The following is a 19,292-nucleotide window of genomic DNA, read 5'->3' on the forward strand; positions in this document are numbered from 1 at the left end:
TATTGAAAAATGAAACAACTCGAGAGTCCGACCCGCATTCCATTCGAGCGGGCCCCGAAAAGAGCCCGTATTCTCTGGAAAACCCGGTTTACTCCACGACTGGCTTTGACGTACCACCACCACCACCAGGTCCACCGCCACTATCTTAATCTCATTCCCCCAATCTCTTTTTCCTCTCCCCGTGTAAAACCTTGCGCAAATTCTTCTGCCTGGCGTCGTGGAAGGCAATTCGGTCGTCCGAATCGAGATGGTGTCTCCGGAGCATGCGAATTGGATCTACGACTCTGGCTTGATCGACGATATTGCCGTGGCGGACGGCCCTTTCCAGGTCTCCGGCTCCGGATTTTCGTGGCCCGATCAGCCTCTGAACGGGTCTTCCCTATTCAGGTACTTGCGCGATGTGACCATCCTTTTTGTTTGGCAAATTGGGGCTTTGCACGGAGCGGTGATTTCAATCTAGATGATGTCTCCGGTCCATGTGATGGAATGCCAACTCCGATGATTTTGAGGAATTCGTAGCTGTATGCCGTATTGCATCCGGATAGAATTTCGGCGTTTGTGGTTGATAAGTCGGAGGGCCTGTGTGGGGGTACAGTGAGCGCTTTAGAGAAATTAGGAGAATTACTGCAAAGTGGAGAAAAGTAATTCGCAAAACATGGAGACATAGTACAAGGATGGTAAACGATTCTCAATTCAATAGGAAGATCGCTGCTCAGCAAAATTTTAAGCCACTAATCTTGGGGAAGTTCAAAGTTTTTTGCTTATATCTGTTGCCCCCATGTCTAAAGGGGCTTATGCACTCCACTCCTAGCTTCAGACAAAGACGGTGGAGCAGAATGTGGGAGTTGAACCCCTAAATGTATCCTGGACAAGGTTATGCTCTGCCATTGGGCTATTTTCACCTGCTGCGCAAGTGTTTGGTGCCGCAGCCATCAGGGTTGTCTTTGCTGCGTAAACAAGAATAAGTTGTCCTTAGCCATGACTTTAGCTGTATTTTGAGTGTGGGAAGGAATGAACAGATACAAGATTGTTGTTTGGTTTGAGAAGATGAGATTGACTTGCATAATATCCGTCAAATATCTGAAGAACTTCATTTTTATATGATTATCAGCCCAGTCCCTAATTTAGTTGTTGCGGGTTTGGATTTCCGGGGCCTTCTTTAGACTTGGGTTTTTCAGCATTATGCAAAAGGAGCTTGCTCTATCAGGAGTTAAGCCTTGCACATACATTACTGGTTGGTGGAAGTAGACTTCCATTTGCAAGTCTGAGGGGGTTTTTACTGATAAAAAGAATTATTCGGTTGCTTTCTGAAAACTGCACAAAGTCTGTGAATCTTTGAAATCCCTGAAATTCCACTTAAAAATGACAGGATTCCAAATTCTTAGGATGCTTAGGCACTAATTGGGCGAAGATTTGCTGATGATTACTTTCTTTTTGGGGATTGCTAATGTGAAGGTTTAATCACGGTATAGACCCTGAAGGCTTGTGCTGTAGGTGTATGTATTTCTGTAGTATTGAGGTGAGTCGTTTGGTAAATGAAGTTTACTCTGATTTTTTGTGGGTCTAGCACGTAAGCTTGTTTTAGATGATTGAAGATTCACCATTTTCTATTGATTGTGTTTATCCTTCTGATTTCTTACGCGCGTACTTGTTCTGTAGCACGGAAATTGATGGTTCTTTCGGGGAGTCAGATGGAGCGAAGGAAAATGGTTCAAAAAAGAGGTATTTGTATCTATGTTAAATTGCAAAGTAACAATCGGAGTTAAATTTTTTAATTTCCACTTTTTCCGATTCATTTCATGTAATTGTGTTGAACCTTCTGGTGGTGGAGATGGCCATAATGTAGGAGACTAAACTCCAATTATGCTGCATCGCAAGGATTCCTTGTTATTGTTTCAGTAATAGCCTGTGAGCATGATCAATGCTAATGTTAAGGGCATGTGAGCAGAACGCTTTAGTTTTAGTTGATATTGACTGATAATGAGTTCTCTTTGTCATGGTTGCTTATCTAAATTTTGTTTCTACTGTCGGAAATTGAAGACTTCAAGTCTGGCTGAATTTGGGCTTAGGAAGTGAAGATTTTCCAATCCTTGATTGAAATTTGAATCTCAGTTTTTTGTCAGTTTGGCACATATTACATATTTTGACTTGCTTTATGAGGTTATGCAGGTGATTGGTTTATGCAGGATTCATGTGTTTCTGATATGGAGATGTTGCTGCAGGTTTAGAACTGAATCATGCAGTGCTTCTAGTTCCAAGGCATGTAGGGAGAAGTTGCGTAGAGATAGACTAAATGACAAGTAAATCTCTCTTCCGCCCTTGTACACTCTTGCATGCATATGCACTCACATAGTTCTCGTCACAACAATCACTTGCATACCCTTTGCCCTCTTGCATGAGCTTTTTGCTGAAAGGAAATAGAATCGTTCCAAGCTTTTAACGTTGCACAATGTTATAATTGGTAGGTTTTTGGAATTGGCATCTATCCTTGAGCCTGGAAGGCCTCCTAAGACAGACAAGGCTGCAATATTGATAGATGTGGTTCGAATGGTGACCCAGTTGCGTGGTGAAGCTCAGAAATTGAAGGACTCAAACAGTAGTCTCCAAGAGAAAATCAAAGAGTTGAAGGTACTTAATGTAATATAAACATTTGAAGAATTTAATTAAGGCATGCTTTCCTGGCTTTGTTTAATTTGAGTATTTTAATTCTGTCAATATTTGAAGTCTTTTCTACCTCAATCCCATGAAGTTGTTGGGCGGTGACCATAATTTGAATTGGTTGGTTAAAACTTTTCAGTGTCTTACAGTTGCTTTCACATTTTTAGGCTGAGAAAAATGAGCTTCGTGACGAGAAGCAAAGATTAAAAGCAGAGAAAGAGAAGTTGGAACACCAATTGAAGGCCATGAGTGCACAGCCAAGCTTCTTGCCTCCACCTCATGCAATTCCTGCGGCATTTGCCACCCAAGGCCAGGCCCCCGGAAACAAGTTGGTGCCTTTCATTGGTTACCCCGGTGTCGCTATGTGGCAATTTATGCCTCCAGCGGCTGTGGATACCTCACAAGATCATGTTCTCCGCCCACCAGTTGCTTAAGTTGGCAACGTCAGATCATATGGGCTGGCTTTCATTTGATCCTCAATATTTGATTCAGTTTGTCATGTTTAGTGGTTAGCTTTTTCTGGAAGTCTACTGACTGTTTTTTGTTGGACGAGTATGTGTGTACGATCACAACTATCATGACTTACGATTTCACTTGTAAATTTCACCAAATTTTATAAGGTAGCTATCTTCCTAGTTTCATTTTCGAGTGGATTCTCCTCTACACTTTGTCGTGCAGCTTCCCTTTAGGCCTATTTATCATAAATATGTTTCTGATAAGATGTTTCGGCAACAAAACGCATCTCAGTGAAGTCTTGGTTGGATTTAATTACCAACTTATGTTAGTGCAAATTTCGTTATCTGCTTTGAATTCATGCCAATGGATTAATTGCAAGTCTCTGCAAATTTGACAGCTCTTGATGGATTTATTGGAGATTTCGGCATGCTCGGTATATAAGGGCTACAAACCGAGCGAAGCCTATCCTCGGCCAAGGCTTCACTCTGCCACTATGCGTAGGTGTTACAGATGTTGTCCTGATAATCCGGAATTTTGCAGCTGTCCAGGTCTACGCGTGTAGTTTGCAATGGCAAATAATAAAGGTGAAGATTTGGATGAGACTATCCTTGGCCTTGACCAGTAATATATCCTGGATGTATTTCTGATAAGGAAGTAAAGGAAAAGATTTTGTTATGTTTCGTTTAGCTTTTGACTCCCTAAGTTAAACAAAGAAGAACCCTGTAGAAATGACGTGACTTGGAAATTTTCCAGCAAGGATCCAGGAAAGAAAGAAATTTTGGAGCAATGGGCAACAACAGTGGCTGCTAAAGTCATTTGCATTGCAGAGAAATAGAGCTAGGTAAGAAACGGGCTGCGAAGTTGGCGATTTTCTATTTGAATGGAGAATTTTCATGAGTGGAGTGAGCTTGAAAGGCAAGGTTTCGACAACTGACATGGATCCGTAGAATCATTTGGAGTTGAAGAAGGTATTACAGTGAGTTTCCAAGGTGGAGTTCTTGGACTCTTCCTGTTAGTTCTTTGTGACTTCGAATAGTATCTGATATAACTAAGCCTAGGAGATCTACTTCTGCTTGGACAAAGCGGTCATAGGCCAGCTTGAAGTTTGGATGCCAGGAACGACAGCGACAAATTTGTTGGCGCTTATGTTTGTCCCCTGTCTTCGATTCTGCTGATAAATTTATTTAGCAGTTAGTGTTGGCTTATGCTCCGAGCAAATGGCAGATACCACGAGGTGTTTGAGGTAGGAGGTAGATCCATGAGCCTCGGAAGAAATTAGTGAGACCCTGTTTGCGGACTTCGACCTCTATGCTGGGCATAGTCTTACTTGTCATTGATCTCCACGGCCTTGGACCATTTGATCATTCTAAGATCTTCATGGTCCATCAGAACATACTGGTATTCCCACGGGAATTGCAGTTCCACGTTGGTTGCAGCTATGTTATGTAGAAAAATATTAGGACCTCTTGGTTTGTTTAAGGGAGGAATGCCAGAAGAGTTATCATAAAAGGAAATGCCTTGTCGGTGAAATTCAGACGTTTGAAACCGCGACATAGATCGTATGCGTTGGCCTTGATTGAAATAATCATGAGAACATTATGGGTATCATCACTTCTGTGCTATTCTGAACTGGTTTCAATGATGAGACGAGCTACTTTTGGCTGGTGCGTCGGAGTATTCGAAAATCCTAAGTTATGTAACTTATTGTCCCATTATCCTTTCAACAGATCCTACAAAGTTACTTAACAAGGTAAGGTACAATAAAACAAAGAACGGATGTCCCCGGTTGCTTCCATTCAATTTCGTTCTAGGATGGTGACAAGCCTTTGTCAATCTCTTTTCTTGCTCCATCTCTTCTGTGCTCTTTCCGCTGATTCATTTTGGACAATACCAACCCTCAAACTGTATAAAAACGTTTTCCAAGCGTATTACCTTCCCTTCTGTAGCCATGGAGCTCGTAGTCGCGGCTACTGCTGAAATTACTAGATCCCTTATCAGCTTTGTCATCTCGAGAACCAAAGCCATACTGAAGTCACACAGAAATGTTGTGACGCTCCAGGATGAAATGAAGAAGCTCACCGAGCATAAGAACAGCATCAGAGAAGCCATTGCATTTGCTCGAAGAGAAGGGAAGTCTCCCACTTTAGAAGTGAACAAGTGGCTCCAGGATGTTGAGGAGCTCGAGCGTGACATGGACACAATGCTCGATGATGGCCCTGCTAGTTCCTCCGCTGCTCCTTGCTGGAACATCTCCTCAAGATACCGCCAAAGCAGACGCACAGTGAAGAGACTGAAAAGGGCTAAAGAATTGATCAGCTCTTGCAATTTCCAAGTGATGTTAGCCGATAGGAAGTCTCCAAGTAAAGCTGTACAGCGAATGGCAACAGAATCTCTGGCAGGCCAAGAAGCAGCCCTGGAGACTCTGAAGAGGATCATGGAATTAATAAACGACGATCATATCAACAGGATTGCGGTTTGGGGAATGGGAGGCGTCGGGAAGACTACGCTGCTGGCGAACCTGAATAACCTCTACGAATGTTCCTTGGCTGAATCCTTCGATATAGTCATCTGGGTAACAGTTTCCAAGGACTCGGACTTGGTTACGATTCAGTCTCTTCTTGCTGAGAGGCTGAACCTAGAGTTTGAGCCGGGGGAGAGTATGCAATGCAGGGCTAACAGGATATACCGAAGACTGATGCTGAAAAGGAAGTCCCTCCTTATTTTGGATGACGTCTGGGAGAAAATCGACTTGAAGGACGTGGGGGTCCCCCATGGTGATGATCAAGCCAAGTGTAAGATTGTTCTGACCACTAGGTCCTTTGATGTGTGCAGGGACATGATGACAGATAGAGAAATCAAGGTACACCTACTGAGGGAAGAAGCAGCTTGGGATTTGTTTGTGCAAAGTGCCGGTGATGCTGCCATGGTTCGTGACATCGAGCCTGTTGCACGAGAAATCTGCAAAAGATGTTGTGGATTGCCGTTGGCCATTAAGACGGTGGGGAAGTCCATGAGGAACAAGAGAATGATTGAACTGTGGAAAGATATGCTCCGCTGGTTGAAGCTGGTGGTTCCTAGTGGGGGGAGCTGTATTGAGAGAGAAGTCCATTTACCAATGAAGCTGAGTTATGACTCCTTGCCAAGTAAGATACATCAATCCTGCTTCCTATTCTGCTCTTTGTATCCAGGAAATTTCTCTATTAAAGAGAGCGAGCTGATACAATGTTGGATAGCGGATGGACTAATAGACAAACATCAAACAATCGAGGAATCCTTCAACAGTGGGATCGCTATGATTGAAAATCTGAAGGATTCTTGCATGTTAGAGCAGGGCGATGGGATCGGAACCGTGAAGATGCACAATGTTTGGAGGGACATTGCTGTTTACATATCCTTAGTTGAGAAGGAAAGTGGGTTCTTCCCTCAGTCCAGAATGTCGATTGATGAGTTGCCTGAGAAGCCCGAGAAATTGCGACATGTGAGGAGACGGATATCGCACATGAACAGCAATATTCATAAGCTGCCTACTCGGGTCCTGGGTTGCTCCGAGCTCACGGTTTTGTTCCTCCAAGGAAATCCTCTAAAGAAGATTCCGGATGGATTTATAAGAGAAATGAGGGCACTGAGGTACCTAAATTTGAGCTGCACTTCAATATGTTCATTGCCTCTTTCCCTTTTTCAGCTAAGTGAACTGCACACTCTTCTTTTAAGAGACTGTCGGTATCTAGAAAATCTGCCTCCCCTTGGCGCTCTTTGCAAACTCGAAGTGCTAGATCTCTCTGGCACCCCATTGGAGCAGCTGCCTACAGAGATGGACAAGCTTGATTGTTTAAGAGTGTTACACTTAGCGGGCACCCATCACTTAGAATATATCGAAGCCGGAACTTTCTCGGTTTTATCTAATCTCGAGGAGTTGGACATGTCTTTCAGTGCTTATACCTGGGATACGGAACAAAATTTAGGAGGAGAAAGAGCGGCGTTAGATGAGTTGTTTATGCTGGAGAAACTTTCCAACCTCCAGATAAGGCTAGACACTGTCCAATGTATAGTCCCATGTCGTGATTGGCTGGGGAGACTGAAAAGATTCAGGATATGGGTTAGTCCGAGGATATGCGAATCAAGTTATTATAGTCCCATTCAGCAGGATGAGAAGAGGGCCATCCTTAGAGGTGTTGACCTCACGCTCCTGGAGGGAGGCCTTGAGGTACTATTGCACAATGCGAGTGCCCTGGACCTCATAAACTGCGGTGGCATAAGTGACCTATCTGAAATAGTTAGCAAGAAGAGTCTGCGTGGTCTGCAGAACTTGAAATCACTCAGCATAACGGGTTGTTCTTGGATCAAGGTGATCTTGAGGGAGGAGAAGATCCAGGACAGTGTCTTGCCGAACTTAGAGAACTTCACGTTGAGTCGTTTAGAGAACTTGGTGAAAATTGTCGATGGAATGCTACAGGAAGGGTGCCTTGGCAAATTAAGAACCATAGAGGTGGTTGACTGCCCAAAGCTGAAGAAACTAATCTCATACGCTCTTCTGTGCCAGCTCCATAATCTCAATGAGATCAAGATCGCGGACTGCGAGAGAATGAAGGTCGTCATCTCGGGAAATCTGCCGGGTGGAGTACTTCCAAAACTAAGAGTTCTGGAGATGAGGGATCTGACAAGTTTGAGGACGATATATCCTGGAATGTCAAATTGGCCATCTTTAGTGAGGATCGAGGTAAGCAACTGTCCCAAGCTGGACAGGCTTCCTTTCGCATTCCGAAATGGGTTTTCGATCAGAGAAATAAGGGGGGAATTGGAGTGGTGGAACAACATCAAATGGCCAAGTGAGGACATTAAGATCAGCCTTCAGGAGAGGTTCCAAGTGTTCATTGCTACTCCACCAACAAGAGGAGATAGGGAGGTAAAAAGAATTCCCTCACTTTTTACCTTTGTCTGTTTCTGCTTCTGATACAATACTTAGAAACTTTAATCCTGAAATATTATTTCTTTTGAAGGCCTGAAGAGTATGATGGGCAATCGTGCAGTTGTTGCCATTTGATTCATTCAGAGAGCTTGGAGACAGTTTTTTATTACCAGTAAACGTCAGACATTTCGCTTTGTAATGTGTTTCAATGAGCACTAGCCCATAAAATAAATGCACCGGTGGGTGGAATATCGCCTTGTAACCTCTATGCTTTTCTTACAGATTGTAATCGCGCAAAGTTCCGAATGTTCTTCAATAAGACCGTGAACCAGATCATGTGACCGTCTCATGCTGTCCTTTGCATTTCTATGCATATGTGTCCCTTGGGCAGTTGCCTTTAGATATTGGGGTTGGAATGAATCAAGCTTCACATCACAGTGCTCACCAACACAACATGAATAATGTGGTCTCGCAGAACTGCGATTTCATCATTTACTCCCAATAATCAGAAACACCGGATGAGCCAACATAACGCAAGTAAAAGAATTTAATGCATCACACAATAGCAACTAGAACAAGTGGTCGTCTATATGTGTTACAACTGATTATATACTGTCAGTTATGTACAGAGACTACTTAGAATTAGAAGCCCACATACATGCTATGTACAATTTCCTTCAGGTCATTTGCGCCTGTCTTCCACAACCCACAAATATTAACAGTGAACAAGTCTCCCAGAGGAATAAAAGAATAGTTTCACACCTGCATATGACGAAAAGTGAATACATTAAATTCTGGAATTATCTGAGAAGCAGCAGCCACAGGAAAATTGATTCCAAGAATCAAGTTTTGCTACAATGCTGCCAATCGGTAGGCCCTGCTTTTCCTAATCGAGGATAGTATAGGAGAAACATTTACGTAATGACCTAAATCAAATCAACTGCTTTTCTAGGCATGAGTGCTAGTATCCTAAGATTGATATTAACCTTTCACTGGAAGGCTAAGCTAATGAACATTAGCCTGAACCAAGGAGACTCAAAAATTAGTTCAGAAGAGTGTTCTGTCCTAATGTCAATGAAGCTACACGGTTGTGATAACAAGATTCGTCAAAAATCTCTAACCACCAAAGTTAAATCATTGTAAACAACCTTCGCTAAGCTAAGCATAGGAGTGATGTTTTACCTCTAATCAAGCTCATCGCCTTCATCTTCAAAATTATTGTCCATCGTCGAGCCTTCTTTGTTGCTATTTACATTTTTAGGAGGATCCTCCAATTTCGTGCTCTCCCTTTTATTTACAGTCTCAGCCCCGGTCTCGGGATCCATGCTAACATTACCATTTACAAAATCCTTACTTTCTTCGGGCATCACGAGACCATATAGAGCAGTCTCTTCAACACTGTCCTGTTGTGCCACAGCAAAGTTACTGCCTTTAAGGCTGCTCCTGAAAGAAAGCTTGCCTTTCTCTGACAGTGCAGATGTCTGATGCTGTAGTCGCCCATTGCTGTAGCTGCTTAAGTTCACAATTCTGAGTAAAAAAATCAACTGTCAGAAAACCTTACCCCTCATGATAATTAGAAAAAGCACCAACCAAAGTATAAACTCTAAAAGACGAGAAATGCACATGCCTCAAGAAACTTTATGATACATAAAGAGGAAGAAGGTCAATGGAAACCTGGCATGTTGATTCTTGGACATTTGAAGATAGTCAAAAACTGGAACTAAGTCCTTTGACCTTGCTTCAATTATGTGGGATGAGATCTTTTCAACCTCAATCTCCCCTTCTGAAGCATTTTCTTCATCCGATTTGACGTCTTCTGCCACCATTGACTGGAAGATGATCTGGCAAGATATTTAAAGAACCAACAAGAAGTTACAACCTCAAAGCAAATGATAGAGAGCAAAAGTCGCAAAAAAATAGCAACATCCAATTATCAAAATCCAGAAGGATGCACGGTACCCCAGGTTTTGCCCACAATGGTATCTGAGCTTGGTGCATCTGAAGTTCAGCTTCTGAAATATAAAAATGATGCTTTTCTTCAAAACTAATCCTTATCTTTGCTGCTGCATCGATTCCAACAACAGAATTGCAACTTCCCTTGATGATTCCTTCAGGGTATATCTTCTTGCTATCTGCACTTCCATTCTCACCATATATGTCAAAGTTGTCTTCCCGTTCTCTCCTTGTATGTTTCTGACATATATTCCATTTCTGAATTGCCTCAACCACCATTCTTCCATCACAATCTGCTTCTGATTCATATGCATTCCCCACTTCAGCCAGTGTTGGCATGGAATCTAGTACATTTGATATTTGCAATGCATATTGTATCATACAACCAGAAGGGGAGAATACTAGTAGGTGGTACTTGGCCTTTGAGGAATTTCGATCTGCATAAGAATCACTCCTTTTGCATATGTAAAAGCATGAAGCAATAGCCCCTGGCAGGGAATGAAACTTGCCAGTTGCGACTGCGGCTGCGCCACTTACAGTACCTCTCCATCCATTGTTTCCATTTCTTATTCTGCTTATAGCAGAGAGTGTAACTGGATTACCTGCCCCACAAATATTCTGTTGACTAGGCATTTGTAAGTCTGCAGTAGGTGGCCACCGAACAGCTGACTTAGTTGCAACACCCCATCCACCATTCTGAGCAGCAAAAGTTGACTCAGCCGACTGAAAGCTAACTGATCCTCCAGAAGGATCTATAGCAAACAGATGGCCTGTTCCCCTTGAGGAACTAATCATTATCCAACAGCTGTCATCACTAAAACTTATATCCTGGATAACCTGAGAAAGGAACCATCAAATTAATATTGGTGGATACAAACTCCCTATTTCCCTCTACCTTTTTGGTTAAGCTGGTTAATCATACTCAATAACAGCTAAAAGTGGTAGGTTAAGCTAGTAAATCATACTCGCTAATAGCTGAAATTCAACAGAAAGAAATAACATTACTCACAGCGTTGGTTAAACCCCGTTGCAACCGATAGAGGTGCACACAAGATGATCCCACATCAAAAGAAGTGGAGGTTCCAGCAAACACTGGCGTTATTTTGAAGACATTTATGTTGTGACCCGTGACTGAGGCAGTAACTAGAATGGTCCCACTAGGATCAAAGGATAATGCAGAAACATGGCTCTTGTGCGCCTTAAACTGTGCAACCACAGATTTACTTATGATATCCCTGACAATGACCTGGAAAACCATAATAAAAAAAACAAGAGGAGAAACGACATAATCATCGTGCCAGGAACCAGCCATTGGAAAATTAAACTGTTTAACAAAAACAGAGAAGCTAATCCAGATGTTTAACCTACAAGAAAAACCATACATACCATCCCAACAAAATTGGCATCTTGAGGATGACCATTGACCACTCCAGCGCCTTTCCGGCCACAACTCCCAGACAGTGGAGAGCTGCTATCAGGTCGAAGCTCAGAGTAATATCTGGATAGCTTCTTATAACCCATGTCTCCAAGAGTCACAATCCCAGCTGCAAGATGCTTGCTTGATTCTTTGGCATAGTGCGCCGCCAGGCTACCGTTTGAAACCAAACCAGAAAAGCTCGTAGAAGATTGGAGAGGCTGTGGAGTGACACGTCCCCCGTTTGAAATTATAACTGGACTTCCACTATAAGCCAGCCACCTAGGACCCACAGCCAGAGGCCCATAGCCTACACCACTAACACCAGGAGGGCCCGAGACGACAGGATTTGTAAGAATAGTATATGACCTTTCTAGAGATGTGGCATGAAAACAGTGTATCTGCAATTAATTGAGTGTTCTGTGAGGGATTAGTAATGTAAGTGGCTACAGCATTGACATTTTTTATTCTAAAAGTGTACCTGAGCCGCTTGAGAAACAGCAACAACGCGAGAGCTGCACCTCACAGAATAAACAGCAGATCTGAACTTTAGAACATGTGGATACGATTGAGACCTCAAGGAATAGAACCGAACAGTAGTAGGCACAAAAATATTATCATTGTTGTTAGGCATGTTTCCATTGTGGTGAGTGGTGAACCCATCCTGGAAGTTATGGCCTCCAGAACTGTCACCACAGACTACCAGCAGGGGTCGGCTCTCATAAAACTTGTCCTCCAATTTAGTTGATGAAACTGGATTTGGTAACACTTGCATGAATGAGGCAGGACCGTCATGTCTAGATACTAGGTCGCGCACATCATCAGCTTCTTCGACATCCCAAACTTGGAAGCCAGATTGGTATCCGAGCAGGAGAACTCTCCTATTAACATCACCTTTACCCTCTAACTTGTCAAATCCAGCCCAGAGCACCTTTATTACATGCAAGAGAAAAAACAAGAAGATGAGCCATTTGACCTCATAACTATGTTCTCATCTTACAATACAAAGCTTCCAGGGCTAGCCACAAAAGAGGCAATGACAAACTAGAAGTTACCAAGAAAAAGTGAAAGGAGATTAATAGCTAAGCTCTTTCAAAATAGGAAAATGAGGTCAGCATCACAGGTAAAACAGAGACAGTGTCAAAACTTCTTACGGCCCGAACATGATGATGAAACTTAGTACTTTCTTCACAGTGCAGAAAGAAACAGTAGAAGCATAAGACAAGATTCACTAAAGATGAAGTAGTAGCGGTCATTTTCTCCTGTGGGCATGACACATCTCTCCTCCCAGCAGCTATACATGATGAGAAATACAAGGCGGACATGACAACTCCAATAATTTCTCCCAGCAAAGTTGCTGGAACTGTTAATTCCCTAAGATATGGTGATATCTAAAGTTTCCAAACACTTCCATTGATTTTCACATGACAAATAACCAAACATAGTATATCCATCTCAGTAAATAACGTAGCACCAATTACTAGAATCGGACATCTGCATGTAATCCCATGTAGATTCTATCCACTAGAAGTCCTCCTGGTCCAGCTTTTCGCTTAGAGTACGGTCCAAAGGAGCTTAGAACTAGCCCTTCAATCAGGAAAATGTAGTAGCAACAAATTAAGATGAGGTGTCACCACTTATAACCCATCTTCTAAAAATTTCACCTCAAAAAAATCTCATCTTGCTTTATGGTTTTCATGTTCTAAAATCAAGACTTGAAGAATTTCCACCTCTCCCAGCCACCAAGCAAGTAAAAGAGGTGAACTCCCAAGCCAGTGACAGAAACAATACGCCTCGGCCCTTCACTGGTGAAATAACCAAAAATTTAGTTGCAGACATAGTGCAGTCGTTTAATTAAGAAGGCAGTTAACCCTAATGTGCTCCCTATTACTATTACCAAGATAATGATCTATTTAAGTTCTTCGCCAATACACATGTAGCCCCGGTCACACTAACAACCTTCAGTTACAGGATTTCCCAGAACAAAAAAAAAAAAATTATTCATGCACCAAAGGAATTCTCTTCAAGAATACTGAAATTTAAAAAAAAACGAAAGGCAGACAACAAGCATGCTTCCTATCATCAGCTACATGATCCATGCTAATTGTTTGGCACAAGAGAAGCAGTAATGACATCACAACAACAAAAAAATCTCCGGCCAACTTATCTCACAAGACATACGGATCCTCTGCGGCCCAAATCAAACGCTTCCCTTCATGATTGACTAAAAAATAAGCACGCCCATCGAAAAAGACAAACCCATTATGAGGTCAAGGTACAGCACAAGAGCTTCGAATAGACAACAGATGAATAACATAGTCGATTATTGTCGTCATCTTCCAGGAGTCAGCAATATGAATTCTTACGTGACATTAACGATAACAACTAATGATGAAGGGGAATTTCTTTTGCAGAGAGAACAATTATGCCCTCTTCCTGCATCAGCTAGATATTGTAACTAGAGAATTATATTAAATCCAACATGTAAGGAACCTACAACCAAAAAAGTTAAAAGTAACGATAGCGGTGGCCACTTTCCCGATAAAAATGAACATATCAAAAGAAATAATTCTCCATCATAGTTCAACTCCATCTGTCTACAAGGATACTAAAGCTTATTTACCCAATTTGTTGAATACTAAAGAACCAAGATACTGCATGTTCATCTGAGGCAACCAAAAGATCAGCTTATTTCTTCTGCAAGTTCTCGAATTGGACATGGGGTCAGCAACTGGCTCCCCACTTTTCTCACATGGTCACACCATCCCAGACAGCTCCGTCCCCAACATTTTGCTACCCCTTCTAATGTACTACATCAATACCACGATAATCCTACGCCTACTACAGGGTAGCCACCAAGCTCAAGAATGCAGCATTTCCAAAGGACATATCTTTTAACCTCCACATACTGATTATACGTATCCCTACTGGTTATTACTCCTCGATGAAAAGAAAACTCAAAACCGTAGCATGGACAAAGCTAAAAGTTCAATAAAACGTGTAGGCTAATATATAAATTCAGCAAATTATACCTGATCGTGGCCAGAATCACCATCCCTATCCACAATCGACGACGCCACTGATGCGGCCGCCGACCGTGCCACAGTCGAAGCTCCAGAGGAAACGATCCTCAAGTAACTCGAAATAGCACGAAATGAACTAGGGATGAAGCCATTAACCCGGCCCGATCGCGGCGAATGGTCGCCGCGCGTCTTCTGGCCATCATTATTCCTCATCCCCAAAGCCCGCGAGATCAAAGCCAACAATAACCAGGGCACAAAAACCAGCACCGATTCTCCGAATTCTGCTATAATCATAACCCCAGGCTGCTTCTTCTTCTCCCACCCCCCGAAAAAAAAAAAGCCCCCTAAATTTCAAGAAACAGCCCAAAGGGATTCAAATTTCAGGTGACAAACGCCTCCATCTCTCCTCATATCTTCGACAACATACAAATTCAAAGAATCCGGAAACAAAAACAAAAAAAAAAATTTCCAAACTAAGCTTTGAATCGGAAACAAAACCCAAGAAAACGCCTCGGGATTTCTGTCGCGTCCCGGGTTTTGATATAGCCAGGCAAATAAAAGAAGCACGAAAAGCAAAGTTTCCTTCTTTTTTTTTTTTCTCACGACATTCGCGAAGTCTCCAGCTTCCGTTTCATCTGCCTCTCCGAGCTCAAATCAAAATGGGGGACAATGGAGAGGAGGGTATGGTACAAATTCAATCAAATTAATCGAAAAAAAAAAATTCACGCGAAATAAGAAGCTGGGTTTGGTCGGGGCGTCGCGTAATGAATAGTTTAATAATCAGAGATAAAAAAAGGCATCGGAATCGGAAAGCGAGAGAATATAGGATTTCAACACAAAACAGGGAGAGACAAGACAACAACATAGGAGGAGAAGAGGAAGAGGGAGAGGGAGAGATAGACAGAGAGGGAGGGAGAGGGGGATAATGTCAATGGAGAGGGGTGACGTCATAAATAAAAATAAAATAAAAGTTGGACTTTGGCTTACGTGTCGCGCTTCTCCATTTCTACATCCTCGAATTCTTACCTTGCAATAATATATATTGTTTGTATTTTCAAATTATTTATTATTATTATTATTATTATTATTACCGATTATTGTTGTCATTAAAGATGTATTTGTGTTTCGATTTTGATGCGGTGGTGATGGATGGGCTTCCTGTTGTTGAACCAAAACGACGACTTTCCTCGCACGAATCGTAGCTGTCCGGGCGGGTCGCACTGAATTTATGTCTATCGGATTTTGCCGGCACTTTTTTTTTTTTTTTTCAATTAGCGATATTATGATATCTATTTAATTCTACACATTTATCGAAATCAAAAATATATTTTCTTTGATATTGTATATCCTTAATTGATTTATTTAATACTATGTTGATCTTTATTACTTTAGATAGTCATGTAATAAAGCCTATTCTCCATTTACTCTTTTTATATTCGTGATTCTTATCTCCCTTTTTAATATTCTTTAACTCTCTCTTTTATTTTTCTTGGGATCGGCATGGCGTTGCGCCCGAACGTGTGTACGACTTCTCGAAACAACACGCGTGTGAATTTGCTGATATTAAATCAAGAATTAAATTAATAAAATCAGTTTGAAATTGACATGGCATTCATGAAATGCATGTTGCTTCTATCGATATGAAATTGCGGATATAATCATAAATAACGGGTTTCCCTACCAATAATGCTTATATTAATTTATACCGGTATTGGATCACGACCTTCTCTTTCATCCGATTATAGTTTCGAATGACCCGTTGGTGCCATCAATTTTTTTTTTTGTTCGTCCTATCTTTTACTCTTATTACTCGGTACCTTTGCACTGCCTCTCTGCAAAGAGCGGAAGTCTAACCCCGCATCTATGATAGTAGCACCTCCATGCCCAATCATCTTACGGCCTCAAATCCCTACTACGGCTCTGATCACGGGAATGCTGGGATTATGATGTTCTTTCTCCGCACGGGGTTTGACCATTTTGTTTGAGAGGACCTAAACTAAAGGGAAAACCAAAACGGAAGAAGAAGATATGCACAACTTTTTCTCCAAGCAAAAGTCGTTTCTTGCCTCTCAAGGGTGTGACCAGGACATGGAATTCCCAAGCCATGTCCAACTTGCATGCCACGGAAGAATCGATCAAAGTTTTTGCCAATTTTGCGGATTTTATGGAATATTCCCGCTAAGTATGTACGGAAACAGGAGAATGAAGGAAATCTAAATCTATATGGGGTGTTGCTTCTATGATTGCTTGCAAAATGTGTAAAATCTCCGGACGATGAAACGTAGCCGTGCCAGTATTGCCTGCCGTTACCCGGGCCGAAGTTCGCCGCCCTTCTTTTTCCTTGGTTATGACCTTTTGCAAGAAAAAAACATATATTGCATGATCTTTAAATCTTATAGACTAGATTGAACCGTCGATATCTCGAAATCGATCGTACTTAACAAAATAGCTAGTTTACCATTACCATCTTTAAAAGTCACAAGTTTTGTATATTGGGTGCATTGTGATTGATATTATCTATCGTGTTGATGAAGAGTTGAATTCACGTAACATATTGTAGAGCATAAAAATTAGGGGTGGGCGGTTCTACGGTTGATCCAGGTTCTCCAATTTTTGGAATGTGAAATTTGCCATGCATATCCTGGAATCTGCTGCATTGCGGGTTCTAGGGTCTACTTGTGTTCTACATATATTATTGATTGAACGATTGCAATGAATCATCACTTCTAATGACCATCATTTGCTATTACAAATCACTCACCACACATCATATTTAGACACATGAAAAATATGAAATATTACCAAAGTAAAAGTCTCACTTATAGATATCGCCATAATTTGAAACTCGGACTAGTGGTTCTAGATTATATATTCATCATCAAACGTCATGAAATGCTGTGGAATCATAGGAAAGTATAGAACAAGAAAAACACAAAATACTTATTTCATCCACCTCGAACCTACCGTCGAAATTTTTGAAGTTTGTTTGTAAAATAAACAAAACAAAAGTTGCATTTCTAATCCCACATAGAATAGAAAGGAGAGTACAAGTTTCTTTATTAGTTAGAAGGCTATTATAGTTTTTCAAAATAAAGAAATGGGCAAGTGGGCTAGATCCCACTATACCCGTGCGCGGGTGCACGATTTTGACGTGGTTATTAGATAGACGCACTTAGCACTATAGTAACAATAATTAACTGTTGAACACTATCGAAACAGTTCACTTAGGAGTTAAAGTTAATTTGTATTTTATTATTATTATTTAATTTCAAATTTTATACAATGAAGAGTCACAATTTTTCAGAAACGGCGGTTTTCATGCACGAATAGTCATGTCTAAAATGCGACTTTTCGGACATGAATATATGCGTTCGTATGGAAAGTTCGGACACTAAGAGGTGTGTTGTATTAATATTATATAATGGACAGTTCAGTTCATTTTCAAAAGTTACTTTCATTTTTTCGTTTTCCTTCAAAAGAGAGACAACTATATTTCGTTGTTTCGCAGAGAGTTTTAAGAAATTTCTTGGAATTGCTATCCAGTATTCTTACCGTGAATTTGTTGTATCCTAAAGGGAATTTGCCAGAAACCTATAGTAACTTCATGGGGCAAACCGATCTTAAAATAGAGTGATTACACGCCTCAAAGTCCGATTACATTGTTACTCCATTTTTCCCATATTTTCCAATAGAAACAGCTTTTTCAACTTAAAAATCATCATGCATACACGAGAACCCGAAACCGGACCGATTCTCCGGTTATCAGTTCAATTCCGAAATCATGCTCATCCTTAATACATATATACGTGCTCTATTGTGAGATAGAAGCGATTAGGACAAGCTATAGCCAGGCTTTTTGCTCAAGCCCACCTATCCCAGTTCTTGATATGCAAATGTTTGAGCCAGGTCGGACTTTCTCGTTAAACACCCTTTCCTAAGCTCGCCTAAGAAAGCATTCAGGCTCCTGGGGCGGCGGGTTACCAAACCCGGCCTCGGAAATAGAATGAGCCATTTCGTCTTGTTGGAGGTATCAAGGAGAAACAATGGCCGATTCATCCGTCGTTCAAATCGTCGCCATTCGTTGGAAGTTAGAAGGCTGCAAAAACGAACGTGGGATTTTGCCAGGCGCCTTAACTATCTCTGCCGCTCTTCTCACATGCTTCCACGCGAGTTTCGGCTTTGCGCCGGGCCCGCGCAAGTGGACTAAAGTCTCGTAGTCTAAATAGCACCGACATCGATATGTAATACGCGACACGTAATTTCTCAAAAAATAGAGAATTTTAATACGTTATGATACGTTGTACATTAAATGTATATTTTCGTATATATATAAAAATATCGCCGTATTATTTTCCGTTGATTTATAAATCAATGCATTTGAGGGTGACTATATGCAGTGGTTCTAACTTAGACACTGGTCTCCAATTTGGAATTAAATTAACCCTGTGGAGTCTTTTGCTTTCACATGCTTGTTGTGAAGTTGGAACCGCAATTCTGGGTCCGTTTATTTCGCGAAAAATGAATGATCTAGATAACATTTTCTTAAGAATTATCCTCGACATAATTAGTCAACGAAAAATATTTGTATTATCTACAATAATTTAAATATAAACATTTTCATGAACGGCGGAAATATTTAACATTCGTTTATTTTCATAAATATTCTAAGAGATCATTTTTAGGATAACGTTATTCAAATCATTCATTTACGCGAAACTAACGAAGCGTCCGTCAGAATCGTCATCCGTACCGTCTATATAATGTATGGAGAGGCACAAACAATTAGAGAATGTTATTAGTGCACGTATACATTTTCTAGTTTGCCACAAAAGCTTAATCATGCTGACAATTATCTACGTCGAATCATTATCCGATCACCACT

At 41.3% G+C, this 19,292-nt stretch overlaps 4 protein-coding genes across 5 annotated transcripts; 3 read left to right on the forward strand and 1 right to left on the reverse strand.

The window, feature by feature from the left end:
- The first annotated feature begins 138 nt into the window (after positions 1 to 138).
- On the forward strand, positions 139 to 3,299 carry LOC115734481 (transcription factor ILR3-like). Of its 2 annotated transcripts, XM_030665301.2 has the most exons (5): positions 139 to 387; positions 1,660 to 1,722; positions 2,223 to 2,300; positions 2,466 to 2,628; positions 2,826 to 3,299. In XM_030665301.2, exons 1-5 carry the CDS (start codon positions 248 to 250, stop codon positions 3,090 to 3,092), a joined length of 711 nt encoding a protein of 236 aa, XP_030521161.1. In that variant the 5' UTR covers positions 139 to 247; the 3' UTR covers positions 3,093 to 3,299. The 2 variants fall into 2 exon arrangements, with proteins under 2 accessions (XP_030521161.1, XP_048131354.1); XM_048275397.1 differs by lacking the exon at positions 1,660 to 1,722.
- Positions 3,300 to 5,062: 1,763 nt separating this feature from the next.
- On the forward strand, positions 5,063 to 6,469 carry LOC125313696 (probable disease resistance protein At4g27220; the record flags this gene model as incomplete). The annotated part of the gene is made up of 1 exon (XM_048273527.1): positions 5,063 to 6,469. A coding segment is annotated over exon 1 (1,407 nt), but the record flags the coding sequence as incomplete, so codon positions are not given.
- LOC115735497 (disease resistance protein At4g27190-like) lies at positions 6,462 to 8,216 on the forward strand. Its single transcript, XM_030666762.2, has 2 exons — positions 6,462 to 8,017; positions 8,112 to 8,216. Exons 1-2 carry the CDS (start codon positions 6,470 to 6,472, stop codon positions 8,115 to 8,117), a joined length of 1,554 nt encoding a protein of 517 aa, XP_030522622.2. The 5' UTR covers positions 6,462 to 6,469; the 3' UTR covers positions 8,118 to 8,216.
- Positions 8,217 to 8,566: 350 nt separating this feature from the next.
- LOC115732728 (autophagy-related protein 18f) lies at positions 8,567 to 14,968 on the reverse strand. Its single transcript, XM_030663440.2, has 8 exons — positions 14,420 to 14,968; positions 11,869 to 12,318; positions 11,360 to 11,788; positions 10,983 to 11,219; positions 9,980 to 10,810; positions 9,695 to 9,861; positions 9,203 to 9,547; positions 8,567 to 8,782 (listed from the first exon to the last, which is right to left on the reverse strand). Exons 1-7 carry the CDS (start codon positions 14,702 to 14,704, stop codon positions 9,205 to 9,207), a joined length of 2,742 nt encoding a protein of 913 aa, XP_030519300.1. The 5' UTR covers positions 14,705 to 14,968; the 3' UTR covers positions 8,567 to 8,782; positions 9,203 to 9,204.
- Between the last annotated feature and the right edge of the window lie 4,324 nt (positions 14,969 to 19,292).

The sequence above is a fragment of the Rhodamnia argentea genome, chromosome 2, assembly GCF_020921035.1.
Source record: "Rhodamnia argentea isolate NSW1041297 chromosome 2, ASM2092103v1, whole genome shotgun sequence".
Taxonomy (NCBI): Eukaryota; Viridiplantae; Streptophyta; class Magnoliopsida; order Myrtales; family Myrtaceae; genus Rhodamnia; species Rhodamnia argentea.

Bases quoted from the DNA above. Each gene is read 5' to 3' on its own strand.
- LOC115732728 (XM_030663440.2), bottom strand. From the start codon at position 14,704: ATGATTATAGCAGAATTCGGAGAATCGGTGCTGGTTTTTGTGCCCTGG. The intron at 12,319-14,419 runs GTATAATTTGCT...CATGTAATAAAG, and splicing joins GTGATTCTGGCCACGATCAG to GTGCTCTGGGCTGGATTTGA. The intron at 11,220-11,359 runs GTATGTATGGTT...ATGGTTTTCCAG, and splicing joins ATGCCAATTTTGTTGGGATG to GTCATTGTCAGGGATATCAT.
- LOC115734481 (XM_030665301.2), top strand. From the start codon at position 248: ATGGTGTCTCCGGAGCATGCGAATTGGATCTACGACTCTGGCTTGATC. The intron at 388-1,659 runs GTACTTGCGCGA...CTTGTTCTGTAG, and splicing joins AACGGGTCTTCCCTATTCAG to CACGGAAATTGATGGTTCTT. The intron at 1,723-2,222 runs GTATTTGTATCT...ATGTTGCTGCAG, and splicing joins GAAAATGGTTCAAAAAAGAG to GTTTAGAACTGAATCATGCA.
- LOC115735497 (XM_030666762.2), top strand. From the start codon at position 6,470: ATGCACAATGTTTGGAGGGACATTGCTGTTTACATATCCTTAGTTGAG.